Genomic DNA, 24,136 nt, shown 5'->3' on the forward strand with positions numbered 1-24,136 from the left:
CTTCTGCCACTGTTTCCCAGGCTTTCAGCTGTGCTGTTCCTGGAGGATTTCTTCTGAGAATGAACCATTCTCCTCCCCTTCATACACTGAAGTTTGTTTGGATGGCTATTGGTTTTGGAGGCCTTTTTCAGGCTTAGGATTTAAAGAATTGAATATCATTGTAGCATTGGAGGTTCTGGCAGTCTCTGAGCTGCCACTCCTGTGGATTATCTAGTTTAGCATCCTGAAGTAGAGGAGGTGGCATCTGAGGGTGAATCAAGAATCCCTTCACATCTGTTAATTACAAGGGCCAGTCTTGCTGGGTGCATTGAATGCTGCTGATTCAGTGCTGGGCCTGGCAAAAAAAAAAGCATTCCAGTGTATTATGGAGACAGAGTGTGGATTCAGGCTGCTGTAGTTATGCCATGCGTGGAAAAACTTGGAGTCCTGTTTCAGAGTGGGATGTCAGCACAGAGAGTTATATTGATTTATCTATCCTAGTGTTCTTACATAGTGGGATTGGTAAAATAATCTTTAAGAGAAGCATTTAACTTTGCTTTAAAATGCTTTAAGGGAGGCATTTAACTACTAGCCATATTTCTGCATGCAGAAGAGCTCATCTGTCAGATGTTTATCTGAACATCTGTCTTGCTGTTCTTGTTTGTGTGCTCAGCCCTGCAGGAAGGGTTGAGCAGAGGCTTTTCCCCTGCAGGGGTCTGTGCAACCCTCTGTGAGTAGTTCTTGTCCTGCTTGCATAGTTGTTTTCAGAATCCCAGTCACGTTGTGGCTGGGGGGCCACTGCTGATGTCTCTGGAAGAAAGGTAGCATCAGTTTCTAGATTTTCTTGCCATGGTTCCCAAGGTATGCAGCTTACCTTGTGATCTGCCTGAAGCTGCTTCAACAAAAGGAGAATCCTTCTAGATCAAAGTGCTAACACCGCTTGCCAGAGGACTGCTTTGGAAGCAGCTTTTGATTCTCACTTCCTTGCTGGAGTCTGCCCTGCTCATGCCAGGGCCAGTGGGGAAGAGTTTGGGGTGTAAGGTGACACTTGACCTGCCTGTGTGAGATGGGAGGGCAAATCAGGCTCAGCAGGAATCCTGCTCACGGGTGTACAGGGAGGGGCTTGGCATGGATTGGAGCAGCTGGCCAGCCTTGTGAACTTGAGAGCTGGGCATGATGCAGGCTGAGAGCCAGTGGAGGGTGTCAGGGCTGTTCCTCTCATCTGTGTTAGGGTTTTAGCAGCCACAGAAGTGTACAGTGGAAAGGACAGGGAGAAAGACAGGCCGCTGTGTGACAGAGCCAGCCATGTCTCTGGTCTCATCTCTGAATATGGAACAATTGTCACCTGGAAGCACACAGGAAAGCATTCAGCAGGGCTTGGGCTGACAGCCACCAAAAGCTGTGTGTGGGCTTTGTTTTGGATTTGGTGAGCCAGCTGAGGGTAGTGGCTGGTGTGTGATAAAGCTGAAGGGCTGCTGGAGTGGCAGCTGTTTCTTCAGACTGGAAGTAGAAATGATGACTGCTAATTCCAGTTTTTGTCTTTGTGGATCTGTGGTGCCTGGCAAAGGTATCTACTCTCCTGCCCTGATCTCTTTCTAAAACATATTTCCTCTAGTACTGCCTCCCCTATGAAGTGGAAACAGTTCTGTTTTGTCTAGTGGTGTGTGTGTGATGCTATCCTGCAAACTACTCTGAGAAGTGAACGTGAACTGTGTGTGCAACATTGTGTGTGTGGGTGAGGCTTGATCTTTCTGCACTAGTTCCCTCTCAGAATGACAGCAACTGGAGGCTTTGTGTTAGTTGTTTTCACTCAGGTGAAGGAAGTGAGATTTGGATGTGGTTCCACTTCTGCCTGTGCAGACCAGAGAAGAAAGGTAATTTCTCATCATTATGACATGGGTTTTGGTCTGTTTCTCCCCTCCATTAGCTTTCTCTGTATGAGTACTTGTTTTTAAAAAAATTGCTTCAAACTCAGCATTACCTGGTCCAAAGTGAGCAGCAAGGATATGAGCTGCGCCTTGTCTACTCTGTGAATCCCCTTTTCTTGTCATCCCATGCAGTTTGAGTTGCACTATAGCATTGACAGGGATTGATGGATGAATGAAGATGGAACATGGCTCTCAGTTCAGCTTGCCTGGGGTCCTGAGCAGCTTTTCCTTTTCATGCATTATGTCATTTAATTTCTCTAATGCTATGAGCAGAAATGCAGCATTAAGCCTCGTATTAGGGCATTACAGAAGAGAAAGATTAGACTAGTGAGTGTTGCTGCTGTGCTTGTGACAGAGCAATCCGGGCTGGCTGCCTGCACTGAGCTGCCTCCTGCCCTTTCTATCAATTGTTTCACAGCAGCAGCTGCGCTGGTTTTGGATTTGTGTTGCGAAAAGAAGCGCTCCCGTCCTGACCACAGAAACAAAGCAAGTCTCAGCTTGCAGAACAGCAGTTTTGGTGAGGCCTTGGTGTGCCAACACTTCGTTAAGACCGGTGCAAAGGTTTAGCTAGAGACATCATCAAGCCTGGGAGCTCTTATGCCTGTTCTCCCAAAGCCTGTTTGCTTCTGTGCAAAGCAGAACAATGGGCCTTAAGGTGAGCTATGAGTGGTGCATCTGCACTTGGGCTTGCATGAGGGTCCTACCCTGCAGGTACCAGTTGATGGATGGGCATGTGGCAGTCACTGTGGGCTGCCCTGGTAAGCTGCTCTGTGCAAGAGATAGAAACCCTGGCAACTTAAAAGCCTCTTATGTTCCTCTTATCTAGCATGTGGCAATAGTTCTGGTTCATCTATTAACTGGGATCTAGAGCACAGTAACCGTATCTTTTGGCTCAAATGGGAAAAATGTCTCCTTTTAGTTTGGCTTTATTTAAAAAGGTAACATGACTGACAGCTTTTTTTTTTTCCCCCAGTTGAAATAGAAAAGCAAACATCTTGGGACAGACACATTAGGAGAGAGGCTTCTGGTTCTGAAGCACTTGGAAATGATCTGAATTTACACAGCCCTCCTGCTGCAGAGTGTGTCTTGGGCTAAACACAGTTTGTGTCTAGTCTAAGGAATGCTGAACGTAAAGAATCTGAACCAGAAAGAAGGGCTTTCTTTTAGCATCTGCCTCTGGCTGCAAGAGCTGGCCCTATTTAAAAAGCTGTCTCTTTCTCTTGGTGTTTGCACCTGCCCCACCTGTAAGGTTGAGACAGGTGTTGATCACTGTAGTGTAACAGGGATCCCCTAGGAGTTGCTCCAGTAGGGTATGTGTTAGTGCCTCTCATTCCTGAGCAAAGGGGGAGAAACACCAGTATGTACAGCTGGTGGCCAGGCTTTCTAAGAACTCTCCTTTACAAAATTGTTTGTTTGTTGAACTCTGAGGTCAAATCCCTGCACAGAGCCCCTGATGAGAAAAGTTACTTGCCACAGGGAACAGCTGGTCAAGCAGTAGGACTGTCTGCAAACTGAGTGGGTGTGGTTGTGAGGGGGGAGTTCTGTTTACCTCCTACGTATCACCAAAAATAAAAGTTTCCTTCCTGTGTCTCCTATCTGGAGCCAAGTGAGCTGAACTGTTTATTATCTGATGGTAAAATAGTTGGAGAGAAGGACTGAGTGAAGACCTTAAATAAAATAAAAAATATGCATCAAAACAACAAAAATTAGGGAAGTCCCAGAAGAGCAGCTTGTTCTGGTACATGGTGTTTCTCAATGTAACTGGCTTACAGGAAGATGTGCACAGATGTGAAAAGAGTTGGTGCTTTTAAAGACTTCACTGCTAGCTGCCATCCCCCAGCCTCAAATGTTTAAAAATGGGAGGTTTTTATTTGTGTCAAATAGTGGGAATCTTACAACTTCTGGCAAGTGAGGGGTATTCTTTCCACACCCAGTGCTTTTAGGTGTCTGTCCAGGATTTCAGACCAAAATTAAAGACTTGTCACCAGCAGTGCAGTACACCTATCACCTGAGTATGTCTTAAAAGGGACAGATTGTAAAACATCGCTCTTTATTTCCTGCTGGCATGGATTTGTCTTTGGGGCCCCCTTTGACATCTGTTCAGCCTCACTGATGGGCCATCAGAGAACATCTTGGGTCAGGTTCCCATTCAGTGCAAGTTGGCCTTTGTTCAGCTTGGCTGAAATGTTGGCTGGTTTTTGCTCTCTTGGGACAATAAGTAGAAACCAGATTGCTTCAGCATGAGTGTGGAAAGCAGAACAGGAGTCTACACAAGCAGTGGGATCTTTTACAAACTGAGATCATTGCCCCCAAGAGTTGGGGTTGTCTTTGGATCACTGGCACATTGCTGTGCACTGCTCCTTGGGGTGAACAAACAGGTGCTTTCTGATGATCTGAGCTACCTATGAGGAAACATCCAATAAAGTTCTCTGTTAATTATTTTCTAGATGTCTATTTGAAAACTTCTGTTTTCGTGCCTCTTGTTTACAGCTTTGTGGGTTTCTTTTGTGCTGGTGACAGGACTGTGTTATAATTAGGACTGTATCATCTCCTGGGAGAGGCCAGGCAGGAACGTATGTGCACTGCTTACTCTCAGTATCTAGAGAAGAGGCAAGTGCAGGAAGAGTTGTGCATGCTGAACTGGAGCAGCTTGAGGATTTGTGCCCTGGAAGAACATGGAACAGCTCTCCTGAAACCTCTGCTCATTGTCAGAGACTGACTTTTAGCTCTTCCATGTATGTGACACAGGAACAGCTGAAATAGCAAGAGATGGACAAGCGAGATAAATTAATGTTGGGGAAGATCATGCTAATAAATTCCTTCTGACTCATCCTATTACTAAATTCACATCCAGACTGGGATCTACCAATGGGATAATGACAATTCCAGCAGTTCTTAGCAACCAGCTGCATTGAAAGCAAAGTGCGAAAATTTTAGCTGGGGACTCTTAAAAGGGACATCCGTGCTGAGTGTCGCACAAGCCTCTCTGGAACAGATAGCTGAGCAGAACTTAAGGAGTCCTGGAATGAGGTCCCTGGTTATAGTACACAGGGCTGGCAGACTCCTGTCCTGAAAATCTTACAGTCAAAATAGTTTGGTTGTGGGATCCCAAACTAACAAGGCATATAGGGCTGTCAGGGTCCTGGGGGAATACTAGAAGTACCTGTGCTTCCTTCTGCTAGTTGGCTTCCTTTCAGAGCTATTGGTGTGTTGGGCCAGTCTGGAGCCTTAGCTGGGTAATGGGAATGAGGAGGGAGGAGTGGTGCCTCTGTGTTGGTGATGTGTAGGAAGGAGTCCATTTGTTGGTGTTGAATGAGAAGCAGGTTTAGTGAGGCTCTGCAGAGCTTCCTGCCTGCCCCACTAGTCCAGGCAAGTTATGGCATCTGCAGTCTGGGGTGTGACCTCTCTGTGCCTCCTGCCAGTAGGGACCGAGAATGCTGTTGCTACATCCACCTGCCCTCTGTGCCATCCTCTGCTCTCCATCCCTGTTAGAGAAGTTTAAGTTTGTATCCTGTTTACTGTTGCACTAGGCAGGGAGTGGGAATGTCCCTGGGATGGAGCTCTCCCAGAGGGAGCTACAGTGTCACGGGTGAGCTGCTGGGTTAAATATCCAGAATGCCCTTTCCCCTATTTAGCTTGCTCTGCTCCTATTTTTGTCTGTGTCTTAGGCGCTTTTTTCCATTTGAAATACTTCATGGGTCATCTGTCATTTTACTGGCTGGCAAATTGATATCAATATGGTCTAATGTGGTTTAACAGGAGACAGTCCTGGTGTCCGTGGTGCCAAAGCCTTGATGCTGCAGATGTGGGTCTGAAGAGGCCCTTCTTCCCCACTTGTCACCCCTCCTGTCACGCAGTGTTTAAGCTTTGCGATGGTCTTTGTCCTTACGCACTGCACAGGTTTGGAGGAGCCTTTCTGTCTCATCCCAGAGCCCTTAGCAGCGGTTAAGTGTCTTCCCAACTGCCTGGCTAACATCAGTTTTAGGTGATGGATCTTCAGCTCTGCTGTTCCAGAGGCAGAGTAGCAGCAGGCTGCTCTGCTGGGGTGTTTGTTTACAGTTTCAAATAGCACATGCTGCTTGAATGCTTTTCAGGTTAGAGTTTAGGGAATGCCAAGCAGTACAGACTTAGTTACTGAGTTATTTTGGAGTTGAGCATGACTGATAGAGATAAAAGTTTGTTGTTAAAGGGAACAGTCTAACCCTATGTCAATAAGCTAATGTGAAGCTGGATTGATATAGCATAAAAATGACATGTGAGCTAGCAGCTGCCTTCAGGCTTTTCCCATGGGTGCCACTATCTTGCCCCTTGTAGCCGCTGCAGATGACAAATCAGCAGAGGGGGAGCAGGTGACCTCCCTTTTGTGGCAAGGGTCACACTGGGGTGTTCCAGGACACAACGGTGTGATGCTCCTTTGCGTCATCACAGCTGAAATTCAGATAAGGGCAATAGCCCTGCAGTACTTGGGTTTATGTATAACAACACCCAGTGGGGCAGTGATGGGGGTGGGGGTAAAGGGGGATGTGGGCTTTCTAATGAAAATAAAACATTCCACATATATTAATGCAAATTTTTTGAGGAATATGTGCTTAGTAAATCTGTACAGGGAAAGGTGTTGAATTAATTGGTTGGTATAAGAAGAATGAAATGTTTTCTCAGCAAACACTGCCAACTATTAGGGATTTCCTCTGCCCCATGTACCTCAATAAGGAAATATAAATTTAATTCAGCTTTTTCACATGACTCTGAGTCCTGAATCACTAGATCCATCAAAAACCATGAGAAGCTTTCCTATGGAAAGTTGGCACTGGACTAGTCCTAGAAATAATTGAGAGCTGGTGGCTGACCCCTGTAGGAGGTTGTCTCTCTTGACTGCCTCTAAATCAGCTGCTCCCTCTGACAGACTGCAAACAGAATTTGAGCCGGTTTTCCTGGAATAGCACTTCTGGTAGTAACAGGATTAAAACACTGTCACTTCTTTTCTCTCCTCCCAAATATATTTCTAAGAGGACTTGTCATCTATCATGGATCTAGCTGCATAAACCTGGCTTCTTTGGCTGAACCCTCAGCTAGCCTTATTTCCTGGAAAGCTGGTGGTACTGCAGGTCACCCTGTGCCCATGTCTTCCCACAGAGCAATTCCACGTCCAGCTTTGGTGCAAGTGATCAAGCGAGTCCCATGGAATCACAGATGTCTTTAAACAGAAGTGCCTCAAAGCTCCTGTGGGCACGCATGTATATTTTATACATGTGTATAAAAGTAACCCAAAACAAAAAACACCCAGAAAGTATTCAAAGAATGAACTTGCTAATTAGCAATAATTTTACTTTGCCCTCTTGATAGAGCAGGCAGCTACAACTTGGGGCTCCCTTCAAATGCTGTTTCCTGGCATAGTCAGGACTTTGCTCTCTTGTTTTTCTTAAAAAAACCCCCAAACCCCTTCCAGCTCACATTTTTGTTCAAACAGTCATAAGCTCCATTTAGTTGCAGTTGTTTTCAGTATTGCTGTCAAGTCTATCTGCACACGGAGATGCCAAGCCTGAAAGCATTGTTCTCTAAGCACCATCTGTTGGGTAACCCACACTCCACCCACCATGGCCTTTGCACACAGGGGTCTCCCCTCAGCTGCATGCTCAACACCCACCCTCCCTGGGGATTTCAAACAAGCCAACAATTCCCTGCAATGCACTCAGTGCAGAGGAGTTTCCTTTATGGGGTCACATGGCCAAGGTGCTGGGCTGGGATTCCTTCAGTTTTTTGCTCAATAGCAGTTTCTTTGTGCGTCTTTCCTCCCCTTGACAGACATGAAGGTATCTTAAGGAGCGTTTTGAGTGCTAATGTCGCAGTGATTATAAAGTGTATTTCTGTGGGGCTGACTTATTTTGTGTTGGGAAGGATGTTGAGCCATGTGGCTACTATCTGGAACAGGCTGGGCTCAATGGCTTACTGCTAATTGAGTAAGTAAGATCAGAATTAGACTGCTAAACATTGCTCTAGGACAGAAGACCGGGATTACAGGGCTAAAAATTGCTTCAGATGGGGAACTTTGGCTTTTCTACTAAGTTGCTACCTCACAGTGCCTAAAATCCTGACCTCAGAGTCTCTGGTGATGTTCAAGGGTCCAGTTCTCTGTGTGCTTGAGCTACCGGTGTTGATGGGTGTCCTAAGCCCAGAATCACGTTCCCAGGCTGCACTGATGGAAAACATGTTGTTGGCATATGTGTATTGCAAAAGATTGGGATGTGTCAACAAAGCATTGAGGGTTGTTGCTCTTATCTCCATTGTATTTATTAACCTGGGTCTCACTTGAGTTCTTTAATTCTGCTGCCTTGTTTTTGCAATTGAAAAACAGAGTGGGAGAGCAAAATGAGGGGACTTCCAGTTGGCTTGAACTGGTAGTCTTTCATCTTTTTCCAGGAACTGACCTTCAGTTTGATTGGAGAGGACTCTTCACTTGTAAAAGCATGTTTCTTTTCTCTGGTTTCTTTAATACTTCCCCTCACATTTTTCTCACATATATGTTCCTGACACTCCTTGGAATGCAGTGATTAGCTGGTACTTGGAGAAACTGTTGTATCGCACCATGGCTGGAAGTGTGTCAAGGCAGCAGTGAGTGAGTGCAAAGGGCAACATGCTGGATGCTGTAGTTTTGTATTTTTGTTTCCTCCCATCCCTTTTTTCCTACTGGAGAGCTCTGATGTGCTTGCCAGATGGAGCTTCTAGTGGCTGAGATAATGGGCTTAGCAGACGCCTTCCCTTTTGTGCAGCTGGGCTCTCTCCTCTCCTCAAACCCAGCTGGGTCACTGTGTGAAAGGGTAAAGCAAGCATGCCTTCAGGAGTCCTGCTTGCCATCAGGGCCTAGTTTAGTGCTGTGGAATTGGATATGTAAGGGACGGGACACCAGAGACTCTGTAGGAGGGACTAAGTCACTGATTCCCTACTGGGGATCAGTAGTCCCTCTTGCTCACTTGAGGTGTGGCTGACATTCACAGCAGAGGTGGGATCACTTAGCTGGAAAGCACCAGCATTCCTGTTCTGGCACTTTTGCTTACAGGTTGATGATTCTTTTTCCTGTCAGAAAAAAGATGCTTACTAGAAAGCTTTAAGTGGAATATGTTTTGAAGTGGATTTAACCATAAGCTCAAAGCTGTTGAAGTATCAGCCTTGTTTTCTTTCTTAGTCTGTTTTCACCAGCCCTGCACTGGCCAGGATCTAAAAAAAAAGAGTGAACCTTTGGTCAAATGCACGTAATCTTCTTTGACTTTGTAAAACATAAGTAAGAGGAGGGTAGCTGTTTGTGATGGAAGTGTGAGGGCCAAGACAGCAAACTTCCATGACTTCTGTAACAACCTCTTGCTCTGAGTTGTATATCAGCCAGTGGGGAGAAACCTCTGAAGAAAGCTGGGAATGAGGCTTTTCTGTGCCTAGTTTTGTGAAGGAAAAGACTGGTTTTGGTAGCATTTCATGGTGCATTTGTCTTTCTCTTGTTGCAGGTGAGGCTGGTGCCAGCATTATTCGGGTGTCAAAAGAAGCCCGGAAGAGGTTCTTGGGCCCACTCCACCCCTCTTTCAACTTGGTGAAGACCATTCGGATGTGCCTGTCCAAGACTGTGCCAGAGAATGGGCATGAGGTTGCAGCAGGGCGTTTGGGTATTTCCCTGACACGGGTCTCTGATGGAGAAAATGTGATACTGTCAGACTTCACTTCCAAGGAGGAACTGATCCAGGTGAATGGAATCTTACTGCGGAGGGCTGGGCAGGAATTGCATGCAGTTTTGTTTTGCCTTGGTCTCCAAATGTCCTTAGTACTGGAGTATAATCGTCAGCACATGCCAGCACGGTGTTCCAAGAAGAGTAATTGTTTCAGTAGGCTTTGATCTGATTCTTATATTCTGGATCTCTTTCTCCCTCAGGCCTGTGTCTGCAGCACCTTTATCCCTGTCTACTGTGGGCTGATACCTCCAACCTTGCGTGGAGTGGTAAGTAAGATTCTAAGATGGTCCTTCATTAAATTGCATACTAATGAGTAAGTTTTGACAATGTTATTGCCTGCCTGCTGGCAGCATTTATCCGAAGAGATGCAAGAAATTCCCAAATAAGCAACTTCCAGCAGTGGATATGCCTTCTTTCCACTGCTGCCCACAGTTGACTACAAACGTCCTGAAGACCAGTGGATTTAACATGTGGATTTAACATTTAATATATGGCAGTCTGGGGAAGGACTGGCTGGCTTAGCCGGTGGTTCTCCTGGCTGCATGGTACAACACTTTCCATCACTGAGGCTCCAGCTGTCCGCATGTGGAAAGAAGTTGGGCCCAGGATAAACGTCATGAGTGTAGTCCCCCTCCCATGTGCCTGACACTTTCTATGGATACTGGCCCTCTTTTCCATGGAGTTCTTTCTGTCCTTTATCTGAGAATAATGTTCTGCTGCCAGAGCTTTCTTAAATTGTGTCCAAGGCTGTCCAAGAGCAATTCATTCCTCTGTGTTGGCATGTTAGAAATGAAAACATGAGAAAGCTGTGCAGAGCTGCAGAATGTCTGGATATTGCAGTCGTGCTTTAAGGGCCTCCTGGTTGAGCTTGATCTCCCTTGTGCTGCATAGGTTAATGAACATGTTAAAAGGCAGAGGTTTTGCAAACTAAATAGTCAAAAGTGAGAGGGAGAACTGCTATAAAATATGTGCCCTGATTCACTGTAAGTGGTCTGACCAAAGTGCCTCTGTCTGTCAGAGCACAGCACCAAATCTGCTTCGATCGCTACCTCTGTCCTAAAAGTGAAGTCAGTTTTGCTCCTGCATAATACATAGCTTGGCTGGTTTTGTCTTGTGCAAGCATGTTGGTCAGGGAAATGACCTGGAGGAGATGTCCAACGTTATCACTTCAGAGAAGTGACAGAATCAGTAATGGTTTGGTATTTGCTCAGCAACTGCAGGCAGGGCTTTTTCCCTACAGCTGGTGGGACCATAGCAGTGGCTCTTCCCTTACACCTCTTTGGGGCTAATTGAGGTCAGTGTGCATCAGGCAAAAATCTCACAATTCCAAAACTGTCTGCAACATCAGGGTTTCTGGAATGTGCAGCTGCCCTGGCACTCTGAGGGATGACTTCTCATGGGAAAAGGTGGGGAGGAAATATGAGATGAGGAAATTTAATTCCTACCTCTTCCCCCGAAAAACATGGCTCTGAAGGGAGATTGCTGATGAGGCAAGAGGTTAAACTGGGTTGAGCATGAGCTTGGGAAGTGGTTTTGAAACAGGAATGCATGGTTCCTAGCATGCCTGTGGTGACTGTATTTGCCACAGGATAAACTGACAGGCCTGGCACAAGGACTAGTTTTCAAGGCAATGTTACTGTGTGCAAGATGCAAAATCCGTATTTTGCCTTCCTCCTAAATTTTTTCCAGTGTTCACTTCTCTGAGATCTGGTAGCTCCATGGAGTGGATGATGGAGATGGGTAGGGGAGTAAAAAGAACCCCAAACTTAAATATTGAGAAATGGAAAAGTCAGTAACTGACCTGTCAACACACACTATAGTTGTGAATTGTCTGCAGCACGTGGGTGAGATGAACCCCTGACAAGGGTTACAAAGCTGATTGTCAAATCATGTGAGTGAGGGTCCCTGTGCATGGGAGAACATAAGGGAATGGGAAGTGGGCACCCCAGTCTATGAACCATCCCCTAAAGCTGCTGCTGCTTGTGCCTGCAGGCAGGTGGTGGCTCCACCTATGGCTCTGTGCTGTCCTGGGCTTTGGAGGAAGCTGGAGAGTGGTTACACTTGCATTACTGGAGGTTTAGGCAAATCCAAAGGAGTAGTAGCTGAGCTTTACTGAGGAATGTTAATCAGCATTGCTTGGAAGCAGTGGACCAGAGAGTGGGGTGTGCACGTCTACTCGGGGATTTCTATGGAGTCAGAAGGCTTTGCCTTTCAGCTCTGTTGTAGTTGAGCCTTTTTTCTGATGGCATCTGTGGAGTCATGCTGCCACCCTCAGGGAAAAGTGTCTTCTGCATCCTTACTGCAAAACTAGTGTTGTCCAGCACTAAAACTTACCTCCATTTTCTTTAAACAAAGTGCATGCTGCCTGCTTTGCTCTGTTCTTGTCCCACTCGGCATGTTGGGATCTCATCCTTGCAAAGCGAGTCAGGCAGATGTCTCCAGCTCTAGCTGTGCCTAGTCTGGCTCCCAGTGGAGCAGCCTTGGGGAGAGGATGGCAGTGGCAGTTTGCTGTGGTTGCTTTAGGCTTAGGGAACAGTGATGCCCACTTTAGAAGGGGGAGAGGGTTCAGTTGATTGTTGGCAGCTCTGTTATCAGAAAGCATCTTGTAAGCAAGCTGTGTTACTGTTTCTGAGATGATGCACTTATCCTTGGGTTTAATCTATCCTATCCTTCCTTCACTGTCCAAATTCAGGTCGTGCAGGAGTCTCTAAGTGTCTGTCTTGACACAGCGTTTGGTGAGCAAGGGCTGCCATGAGGATAAAATGTCCTGCGCTCTGAGTTTGGGCTGCTGTAGCCTACAACTGTAATCACAAGCCGTCTCCTGTGAAGCTGTAGGCTGTATGCAAAGGTAGCCCTGAGGTTTAGTTTGCCTCCCAAGAAGGCAAACTGCTGTGTAGTCCACCCTGACACTGTTGCTTCAATGGCAGCTGGCTTGCTATAGCTTAATTTCAGCCCAAGAGCCTGTGAACTGTTCCCCAGGCTCAGAGAAGCTGCTTGAAGAAGTCTTTGTCTTGTCTGCCATCCAGAGCAAGAGAGAACAAAGTGCAAAGCACTCTCCAGGCAACACATCTGGTGTTTTCCTAGGCATTGTGCAGCAAAAGACCAATGTTGGTAGTCAGCCTGCCTGTGAAAAAAGAGGAAGCAGGATGCAGAATGGAGCACCTCCTTCTTCAGTCAGCATTTCTGTGCTCTGCCTGGGTTTAGCTTCTACTGGCTCAGCTTCTCACCCAGCGGAGAACTGAAATATGCTTATAGCTGCTACTTATAGGGCTGCGCAGTCCCTGTATCGTGATTTGTGTTTGACTCTGTCCAAAGGAAATGGATCCAGGCAGCAAATTGCAGGATCAACCCTGATACAAAACCAGCAGGACTCTTCTGTAATTGAGGTTCGCAAGAGCTGGAGTTGCTCTGCAAAGACCCCCAGCTTCCTTCTCTTTTGGCTTGACTGACATCCTTGCATGTTGCCAAAACCTGTGATAGGGATCATCTTGCTCAGCTCCTTGTGCAATTATAGTATCCAAAAAATGTTTTGAGAACGTGCTACGGGGGTTGCCCTTCCTGCAAGGGTAACGCAAATGTGTTTATGGTACAGAAGTACAGAACATTCTCTGATAAGAGGGTGCCTGTTAAGAGCAAACCCAAGAACCCTGTGCTCTGTTACCACACCACAGCAAGTTGATTCCCAATGTGTATGCATGTGTTGGGATTGCTGCTTGATAAGCCCGCTAGCAACAAATTGGTTGGTTTTACTCATAGGTAACAAACCTTCTGCCAGTGGGGACTTGTGTCTGAGCTTATTCATTTTACACTCAAGTGAAAAATGGCACAATGTCACAGTGTGACAGCTTAGATCAGTGCTAATTTGCACTGCAGGTGGTTGTTGGTGTGTATTATTATTTCATTGGACAGCAGTCAAACTGCATAGGAGATGTAAGTCAGCAGTCACATAAGTGAATGTGCCTTTCTTATTGAACACTCGTGGCCAGCACACTCAATGAAGAAAAGCACACAGCAAAATGAAATTATAAAAAATACAGCTGTGCTATCACCTGTTTTGACTCGTCCAGTGCTGGTGGATGTACTCCATTCTCTTCCCAAGTTGTTGGCACAAATAGGAATAGGACACAGAGTAAAAAAGCTGTTTGATCAGTTGCGAGAATGAAGATTGCTGCATTTGTCTTGATTTCAGAGATACGTTGATGGAGGGATTTCTGACAATTTGCCCCAATATGAGCTGAAGAACACAATCACAGTGTCTCCTTTCTCAGGAGAGAGCGATATCTGCCCACGGGACAGCTCCACAAACATGCATGAGCTGAGAGTCACCAACACAAGCATCCAGTTCAACCTTCGCAACCTCTACCGCCTCTCAAAGGCCCTGTTTCCTCCAGAGCCACAGGTGAGTTTCCTGGCCTCACCAGAACTTGGGGACCACGGATCTTGGGCACTGGCTATACTGTATGTGCTTTAGCAGGAGAAGATTCCAGACTCTGTTAGTTTTGTATCTCATGTTTGTCTTTGATCTTGACATTATCAACCCAGTGACTCGCTAAACCTTGAGCACCTGCACAAGGGTTTGTCTTCTTTTGCTACTTGAACATCTGGAATTTAGGTGGTAGCAGTTGCTTGGAAAGTATTCCCATGTTGCTCTCTGGAGTAGTCTTTGCCTGGAAATCAGGCTCACTGTAAACAAAGATGTATTGGCCATCAGAACCAATGTGCACTTCGGTGTTTTAAAGTAAGGATGGAGCTGTCAGTATGAAGCCTTTCCTCTAAGTCAGTGTAACAAGTGGCACTGCCAACTTCGTGTGCTTCTGAGAAGATGCAAGTGCCAGATAGCCCTGACATTTGGACATAATAAGCATGCATTCATGTGCTGAATTTCTTGGGCAATTTTTTTCCCACCCCCTCTTTAGTCTTAGCTGGTTTTATCTGCAAACACAATGGCCCTTCCTGGCATCTGCAGGGAAGTATTCTGGGCTGCTTGTCAGAGTGAGTGCCTGAAGGCTGCCTGCAGCAGCTCTAGATGGGGAAATGAGGTAGCTGCAACTCTAAGCCCACACTTAGGTAGGATTCTAGGTGTCCCTTCCAATATAAATTGTGCTGTGATTCCCATATCCAGTGTATTGATGCTATACTTCCCATTCCTGCTCAAAGCCTGAGAAAGGCTGGCAAGAATGAGACTTGTTCTTGGGACAGCTCAGGAGTCAGGAGAATTCCTCTGAAGCCAGCACTGAGGTAGGTGTTTGCTCTGCTCAGCCAGTTTCCAAATGACTCTCTATCGCCTTCCTCTGCCCACAGGTGCTGCGGGACATGTGCAAGCAGGGCTATCGGGATGCACTGCACTTCCTGAAAAAGAATGGTAAGGCACTGGCTGTTTGTAGGGTGAGCTGAATTTCCTGTTGTGCCATGGTTGGTGCCATGGCTTTGAGAGTAGTCAGTGGTGCATATGAAAGGAGGAAGGGAAGAACTGAACTGTGCTTCAGATACTGGGATATGGAATTCTCCTTGATAAGCCTACTTTAGCACTTCAGGAAGCAGAGGTGGTCACCTTTGCAGTTACCAACACACTGTTGGGCAGCAGTGGCATTTGGATGTCCTGCAGACACCATGCTGCTCTCCGTGTGCAGCTGGGTCTGTGTGGTGCTGCCTTCAGAGCCCCGGTGCCGGGCCCTTGGGCGGGCCGGCTGCCAGCCCGGCTCTCCTGCCTCCAGCCGCTGCAGCGCTGGCTTCGCGCTTGCTGCCACCTCGTGTCCATGGACAGTGATGCGAACCGGGATAACGGGTTGCGCTGCAGGAGGGAAATCTTGCCTGCAAGATGGGCAACTGGCAGATTATGGCAGCAAAACTCTGCAAAACAGCACCCTGTGGAACTTAGAGGGGAAATGCGAGGATTTCTGATGGGGAAAGAGAGAATGAACTTAAACCAGCAAGGTTTCTAACTCCTTGTGGTAAGCATTACAACAGATGCAAGCTAAAGAGGCTGGGCATGGCCTCAGCCTGAGGGGAGTTAGGATGAAGCAAGGACTAACACTCTAAAGGTGCCAGGCAGGGCAGCTGGTTTGTGTCATCCTTACAGTATAACTTCTCTTCTCAGGTCTCCTTCATCGTCCAAGTCCTGCCCGTCCTCTCCTTGCCATAGAAGCACCTCCAGGAGAGAAGAAAGAGGAAGAAGCAGAAGCTGAGGACCAACTAGAGGACAACACTGCCCTTGCTGTTGTTGAAGAGCACATCTTCGAACACTTGCCTCCCAGACTGAACCAAGGTATGATTCATAGGGAGAGATCACAGGTAATCTTCCTGTGCTGCCTGGCCTGCCTCAGAAGATTACTGGAATGTGTGATTATTGCTTATGGCTTGGGTTGGTCATGAACTGACACCTGCTGAGGGTTAGATGGATTGGGGGTCTCAGATAAAGTCATGGCTTGCCCTGTATGGGCTAGATTGAGAGAGGCTGATTAATTTGACAGCATGGTAATGAGAGGAGGGGGTCTTGCTGCTCACTCCTTTAGAGTCTGATAAAGGTGAAAGCTGCTGGTTTTAGCTGTGCTCAGGGAATTGCTAACCTGAGCAAGACTTCCTAAGAAGTGGGAGGTGGCTGCTTCAGGCTGAGTAACTTCTGAAGTATGATAAGAAAAGAGATAGTCCCACTGGGAATATTCAACCAGTTTTCTTCTGCCTTCAGCTCTTCTGGAGGCTTGTGCTGAAAGAAGAAGTTTCTTGACTGGCCTCAGCAACATGCTGCCTGTCCGTGTGGCCACAGCAATGATGGTCCCCTACATGCTGCCTCTGGAGTCTGCAGTTTCCTTCACTGTCAGGTAAGCCTTGGGCTGGTCCCTTTTCCCAGTGCAGAGCAGTATTTGATGTGGCTGTAGTGTTTGAATGGACAGAGAGAGGGATTCTCTCTAATTCTGCACTGCCAGTGTTTCCGGGAAAGGAGCTCCTGACGATTACCAGACACAAATAAAAAAAAACCACAAACCTAAACAAAAAAACCCCCACTAGAGCAGAAAAACCAAGAACCCTAAACTTTTCCTATCTTCCTCTGTCATTTAGTTGCAGCCAATACTTCCAGCTTGAAGGAAGACTGCTGTGTGCTAGAACTTGCCCCAGAAAATGGCAATAAATTTTTAAGCTTTTGGAATTGGTGTTCTTTTCATCATATTCCCTTGCGTGGCCCAGCTAATGGTTGTCTCCTGTCTCTTTACAGGTTGTTGGAATGGCTCCCAGATATCCCTGAGGATATAAGATGGATGAGGGAGCAGATGACAGAAATCTGTAACTATCTTGTGAAGAAAGCCAAGAAGAAACTGGGCAGCCATCTTTCAGCCAGGTATGGCTGCTTTTCTTCACAGCACTGTTCTGGAGGAGCCCTCCATTTTCCTTTACACCTTTGAATTCTAGAAACTCTACTCCATTGGAGCAGAGCAAATAAGGCACAAATTGACCAGAACAATTTACCACTTAAGCTGAAATGCAAATCTGGTCCATGGTCTCTTGGCTTCCTTAACTGTTGGATAGACTCAGCCCATGGTCCCCTTCCTTTATCCCATTACAGGGCAGCCCCTGTAATGAAGCTGTCAGTATAGCAGTAGGGCAGAAGATTAAGTCTGATTAAAGCAGTATGCCAGCTTATTGCGTGCTCCTTCTAGAAGACAGAGGTGCTTGTCTTTGTGGCATTTGCTGGCCCGGGATCCCCTGAAGGTCCTTTCCAAGAAGTACTTGTGTTCAAATGACCTCTTCTACCTCAAGATCTCAGCCTGGTTGGAGGGGAGGGAATATAGTGGCCAGGGAACACAAAGAGAGTTTCCAAATGAGACCGAGTGCTTTGGGCCTGGGTGTGTGCCTGTGCTTCTGCACTGAACTCCTGCAATAGACCCTGGCTTGAGGCTGTGGCAAGACTGTTGTGTGGATGAGGATAGCAAACTCTCACAGTAGTAGTCGGGGGATCCCAGCTGTGATTTGATCCTAGTACAAAGGTGTGATTCTTACCCAAAAGAGTTCATGGTCTGAATAACTGAGAGATGTGAGGGGAGGAAAATGGGCACACCCAGACTTCTCACTAAAATCGTGTAGTCAATATAGTACAAAACATTTCTGTGGTTCTGGAGCTCTGGTCGGGTGACCTGCTCAAGTCTTGCCATGTACTCAGTCTTTGCGTGTATTTGCCTTTCAGGCTTTACTATCACCTCGAGCTTGGAGGGCCCCAGAACATGCCAATTTCTCCCACCCCACCTTGTGGTGAAGCACTGCCCATGTGGATGAGAAGCAACCGCTCGGTGTCTGATGTCATGATGAAGTGGGAGGAGTACCAGCGCCAGCTCATGCTGGGCTTGCTCTGCATCAACGTGGACATGCAAGCCTCCCTCTTCCCTCGGGAAGGGTTTCAGTTAAAGCTTCCACCTCTAGACTGTGCAAAAGAGTGCCTGCCACTCTTCTGAGCCTGCTGCTGTGAGGGGGTGAGGGTGGGTGGGAAGGGGAATGGGCACAGGGTGGGACCAGTCTCATCCCTCAGCAGCAGGCTGCCCAGTGCTCCTGGATATGCTGCAAAGGGGATTTCCCCGGGATGGAGACTGGTGGAATTGACTGTAGCCATTTGTTGCCCACTGGGCCAGGCAAGGGACCTTTGTGTTCACAGACACACACAGGCTGATTCCTTGCTCTGGCCTTGTGGTGAGGCCTGGCCATTGCCTGTGGCCAGGCTGAGGCTGACCCAGCTGGACTCTCCCAAATAGTGCACTTTGAATTGCCACTGGCTTTTTACCGCCAAATAACTGGGATGTAGATGACGCTCTCAAGTTCATACAGCTTTTACCTCCCTTGGTTTTTCAGAGCATGTGTCTTGATTCCTTTCCTTTAATCATCTGACAACCCTTAGCTCTTTGTGCTACTAAAAGATGAAGTAGCGTCTTGCCAAACCAGTTTTTCTCATGGCTTTTAAATCTCCTCTTAACTTTCTTCTTTGCTGAAACCATGTCCTTTCCTCTCTCCTTTAATTGCATCCACACTGGAAGCCAGAGCTGGTCCTGCAGCAGACTGCACTGGAACTGCAGAAGTGTAAAAAAGTTATGTATTTTCCCTGATGCATGTTGTCCTGGTCTCTCCCTTTTTGATTGGGGTCCTCATGGAACTGCTGTGACTTGAACTGAGTGTTAAATGATTGAGCTTATTTAAAGAACTAATTTTGACAGATCTTTTTTTTTCCAGGGAAACATGTTGAATTTGAGGCCGTATTCCTGACTCTGTGAATGGAATTGGTGTGGGGTAGTCCTGAAAAAAGCTCAGCCTGGCTATCTCAGGATCAGCTTAGCAGCTGAAGCAATATGAAGTGCTTGTAGAAAGATGAGAAATTGTGCAGGGCATGTTATTTTTGAGATGCTCGTGGTGGAGTGTCACAGCAAGTGCTGGGGAAGTGGCTGCCTATGACAGAGGTTAGTCGGGCTTTGCTCCTTAAGGGGCTGTACAACTGAGGCAAATTCCAAGTGGGTGATACAGAAGGATCTCCTGCCAAACTGGGGCTTCTAGCTCTCTTTTGCTCAGAAAGTTTGGTTGTTGAGGCTTTGGAGTGAGAAGGATTTAGGCTTGTAGCTACACCAGCAACACAGCTTGTCTGTCTCATGTTGTGGCTCACAGGTCCTGCTCTGCAGCTGGCAGTAGCAGGAGCATGAGAAGGGAAGTTAAGGCTGTTGATGCACATGCAGCCGCTTGGAACTGGCTCCTCTTTGTCTCGCCTCTTAAAAGCCCAGAGCTAGTGGGTCTGTAGCAGAGCAGGACTCTGCGTTGTGAGGCACTGCTTTCTCAGTGGTGGTCTGGTCGTGGCTTGTGTGAGAAGTATGAACTCCCTGTTCTTCACAGGGTGAGGCATGGCTTCCTGTGGGGATTGCAAGGACTTAAGCTTAGGTCTTCACACTCTGACAAACCCAGCTCCTGGTATCTTTTTCTGCTGCTTGTCTAACTACGTGAGGCGTCTTCTACCTCTCCTAGCACACAGTGTGCAATGGCCAAAGCAGACATGTGCTGTCTTTGCTGGGGAGCAGGACAGGGTATCTGAGGCTGATTACGTAGCCTATACGTGGAATAGTGATTTTTAATAGACTCTGTTTTGCACCTTAGATTTAGAAAGGGAAAATAAGCCCAGAAGTTTTGCTGATAACTGGAGAAAGTAGTAAATCTGCATGAGCAGTGTGGGTAACGGGGTGGATGCTGTTTCCTATGAGCACAGTTGTGCACTGGGCACGGGTTTGGTGTTTGTGTGGAGACTCTTGACAAGCATCAGGACTTTCCTGCGGTGGCTGTGCCAAGCTGGGAGGCAGTGGAGTGGGCAGCTGTGGTGCTAACTCACTGCCCAGGAGATGCCAGTGCAAGAATGAACTTTTAAGTTAGATTATCACCCCACTGCCCTTGCTGGATGTAACCTACCTATGTAACACAAGGGCCTGTGTAGCTTACAAAGCAGGCCTGCACTTATGCAGTCAGTTTTAGTCTTAAGCTTTGCATAGTTAAGTCAGTTAGGGAACAAGGAAGTCACTACAGGAAGAGGAAAAAAATTGGAGGATTCTGAAATCAGAGTAAAACACTGGATTACAAAACAAGTCAATCTTATGATTGTCTAAAGCCTGCAGAAAAACATACTAGATGCTAATGGAAGTGAACCAGAAACAAGATACTGCCACTTAGTGGGAGCAGGATGAATTTGATGAAAATTGGAACTGAGAAAAGGTGTTCATTTTGTGGTTTGGCACTGTTTTGGACTACCTTCTTGTGGGGAATGGCACATGCACAGCTACTTACATTGCTAAATGCATATCTCTTGTTCCTAGTGCACACAGAGCAATTGGCAAGAATGTAGAGATATTTATTTTATCCAGAAGCAAAACATCTGAGAGGGGCAAAACTGCATAAGGAAAATATTGCATTTAGAAGCTGCTGCCCTTTTCACTCTGCCTTTTTTTTTTTGAGTTAATATATGGGTGGAGAAAATGATGCAAGGGTTTTTTTTTTTTATCCCTTCTTCCTGGACTGGTAAAACCACTGAATGATTATGTAAGCCACTAAACTATGAAACAAAATACTCTTGGCAACAGAGTGTGCTAAGAAGTTGCAGCTTGGCACCCTTATCCCTTGCCTTTTGCATCAGAACTAGCTGGTCTGGTGCCGACTGGGCTGATGCCACTGTCTTCCAGTGCTCTGATCCAGAAGGCTTGGGGATTCTGGAATGTTCATGCATTTCAAGAGACCTACAGCTGTGCCTGGTAAAAGGCCTGAGTTTTGTTCTGTGTTTCACCTCATCTGTAGTTTAACTTAATATATTAGCTTCTCAAAGAGAAACTTTCATACACTTCAAACTATAACCACAAATCAAAGCCTGGCTTTAAAAATAAAGGTCTAACTCTTCAAGGAGGAAATTCCTGTTTTTCCTATGCTAATTTGCAGGGTGTGAATGGATAGTGGGAAAGTACCACTCTGTACTAACCCTTTCTTTGCCTGCTTTTATTCCTCAAGTGTTACAGTGGCTATTGAGTGATAGCTTGTTGGCTTTATAGATTTGAGCTCTGATAAAGGAACTGTAGATCTGCCAAAACCACCTCAAACTACCCTCATTTTCCTTTTGAAAAGTTTCACCTATTTGCTTGAAATTCTTGCTGCTCATTGATCACAGATTGCGAAGGATGGAGGAATTAGGAAAGATCACCTTTCCCACTGATGTAGAAAAAGGGCTGTGTCAGCTGGTGAACAGCTTTTTGTTATGCAGTGCTGCTTTGTCTAGATGAGACCCCACTCTTTTTGAAATCTCTGGAAACCTTGTGATAGGCTCTGGATTGGATATAGAGGGGTTTATTGTGATAGTGCTCAGTGGAACTGTTTGGCCCCTTGTTCTGTGTGTACCTCATGGTGTGCAAAGTTATCTTCTGGGCAGCCACTGCTGATTAACCTACATTTGCCAAGCCCATAGGAACAAGGTCATCTGTGGCAGTCAGTCCCTTCTTCTCCAAAATGTGTGGCTGGGCAGCTCAGCAGGCAGTTGCCAGGGCCTGTCTGCTCTCCAGTGTATGGTGAGTGAGAGCTCAGGCTCCTGGACAAAAATTCATCTTGCAATCCATGTCCAATGGTCCTCATAGCATTCACTGGATTCCTGCAGGTGTCCCAACCCTTGCCATTTCTACTGTTTCACATAAAGGGTCTGTGCATTCAGGAATCCCCTTTTTTTTTTTGTCCTTCCTGTATTATTATTGCTGCTTTTAACAAGGCTAATGGTGACCTTGGTGGTGTGCATCTAACCAGCCCCTAACCTGTACAACACTATAGAGTTGTTTTGTGTGCAACACTCTGTGCCTATGGCATGCTCTGTAACCCACAATTAGTGTGTAGTGTAATTGGTTTGGTTTGCTGCCTGCCCCACTGCTAGTACTGTTGCAGGCTGGTTTTCAAGGGATGGGAGAAAATACTGACCACTATGTATAGGACCTAGGAATTGTTTTCTCATGGCTTCTTGGAAGGCTGTGTACCTGCAACACTCAGACCAGAGAATAAAAGAGAATCTGCTGGGGTATCCCTAGTACTTTTATATTCCCCAGTGGTTTTATTAATTTTTTAAAATTATCTAGTAATTCACTACTTCCTTGGAGAAAAGAGCTCTCACTTTCACCAGAGCAGTTGTGGGAGAAATAACCTGAAGCTCTGTGTGTGGTTTTCCCTCAGGTGGTGTCCATTTCTGCTAAACATATGCCAGATGTGGTGGGTGGCAGGGCTGCCAAAGTCAGAGGGCCTTGCCAACAGTTTTCTCAAGCTTGTTTCTCTCTTTTCCTTAAGTCAGTGAGAGAATGGACCACCTCACCTGGCTGCCAAGTCAGCCAGCTTGTTTGTGCCAAACACATGCTGTGCCTTTACAGTGGGCTCTGGCCTCCTGTCCCTTGGGTGCCTGCTTTTCTGAGTGCAGCAGGACTCCCTCTCCTCTCCCTCCTTTCCCTTGCCTACCAGTGGGACAGTGCTCCTTTTCTGGGCAGCTCCACTATGACAGCCTCTGACTGTATCTGTCTCACTCTGTGGATCCACATCAGCTCTCCTGCACAGGGAGGAGGAAACTAGTTCCAAACAGAAGACTTGGAAATGTAACTTTGAAATAAATACCTCTCCCTTCTGGGGTTTTTCTCTTGTTCTTGAAAACAGCATCTAAAGCAGCTCTTTGAGCTTTGTGTGTCCTGGGACTCCACTGCTGCCACTGATTTTGAGAAGACCCTTAAGCACACAACACAGGTGGAGGTCCTGTGGAAATCACTGGTGTCAGAGCAGCAACTAGACCAGCAATAGCATACACATATTTACGTGGCAATGTCACTAAGTAGTGTTCACAGTCACTTTAAAAGTTCAGTATTAAATTGTTGATGCTTTTTTTTTTCCTTCCCATTTCTATTTTCTAATGTTTTGCTGAAGAAAATGTTACTATTTATTTTGGCAGAAATATATCTTCTAATAAAAACTTTCTCAATATATTTACCTGGCTGTGGTAGGCTGCTTGTCTTGCTGTTTAAAGGTTTATTAAATATTTTTTGGATGTGCTGTGTGGTGTGGGTTTGTTTTGCTAGGCCCAAGCCCATTCAACTCTCTCTCAGGGTAAACATGTATCAGTACACAATAAACGGGGCATTCATCCAGAGGTGGAAGAAGGGTGCATTTTGGTCCAGTTCTAATTTACTCAAGCTGAAATGCCCCAAGTGCTATTAGCCTCTGGTTTTCGGAGCTTTGTGGTAGAGCCCGGGTGCCAGGAGGAATTAAGCACCTTCTTGTGGGAATAGCAGGTGTTTGGCACCTATGAAAGGGTTAGTAAAAGGTTTTTCACAAATTTGAAACCGACCTCTTGAGGAAACGGACCCCTCGCACTAGAGACTTGGTTTCCCCGCTGGTGAAGCAGACGCTCCTGGCTGTTGTGTGTCTGCCTATTACGACAAACCCCGAGGTCTGCCCCGGTTACTCTCCAGCTGGAGCGCGTGGAAACCACCGGCCCCTGGGTTGTGGGAAAGCCGGGGCTCTCCGTGGCGCCAGCCCAGGGATGTGGGCATGGCCGCTCTGGAGCCGCGGCCGGGCTGCGCAGGTGGGACCGCCCGGAGCAGGGACAAGAGCCGCACACAGGCTGGGGATGGCGCTGCGCGTGTCTGGGGGACGCTGCAGGGCTCGGGCTCCGCTCTGTCCAGGCTTTTGACAGACGGAAACTTTAGGAAGAGATTTTATGTGCTGTCACGTGGTGGCGACAAGTGCTGTAATTAGCACTATAGCATGCAGCTGGTAAAGCAAACAGCTTTCTTAACCTCTAATGACTGCAAAATAACAAAACCCCCAACGCGGTGCTGTTAATCGGTGAAATGAATCCTCCTTCCCTAAAGCCGCCCGGGCGCTGCCTGCGGCTCCGCTGGGGGAGTGGCTTTCCTGTCCCTCGGGGGTGCTGGGGCTCGGGGCGGGGGCAGTGCCGCTTATCCCGAGGGCCAGGAGGGCCCGGCCCGGCTCCCGCTGCCGCCTGCCCGG

At 46.9% G+C, this 24,136-nt stretch overlaps 1 protein-coding gene across 1 annotated transcript in view; it reads left to right on the forward strand.

Moving 5' to 3' along the window:
* PNPLA2 (patatin like phospholipase domain containing 2) overlaps positions 1-23,176 on the forward strand; it is a 30,507-nt gene extending 7,331 nt beyond the window's left edge. The window contains 8 exon segments of the mRNA XM_039552356.1: positions 9,401-9,633; positions 9,820-9,885; positions 13,809-14,018; positions 14,921-14,981; positions 15,717-15,884; positions 16,305-16,437; positions 16,830-16,952; positions 17,796-23,176. Coding sequence (XP_039408290.1) covers positions 9,401-9,633; positions 9,820-9,885; positions 13,809-14,018; positions 14,921-14,981; positions 15,717-15,884; positions 16,305-16,437; positions 16,830-16,952; positions 17,796-18,060 — 1,259 coding nt within the window. The 3' untranslated portion in view covers positions 18,061-23,176.
* Positions 23,177-24,136: the final 960 nt, after the last annotated feature.

This window comes from Corvus cornix, chromosome 5, assembly GCF_000738735.6.
Source record: "Corvus cornix cornix isolate S_Up_H32 chromosome 5, ASM73873v5, whole genome shotgun sequence".
In the NCBI taxonomy this organism is placed as follows: domain Eukaryota; kingdom Metazoa; phylum Chordata; class Aves; order Passeriformes; family Corvidae; genus Corvus; species Corvus cornix.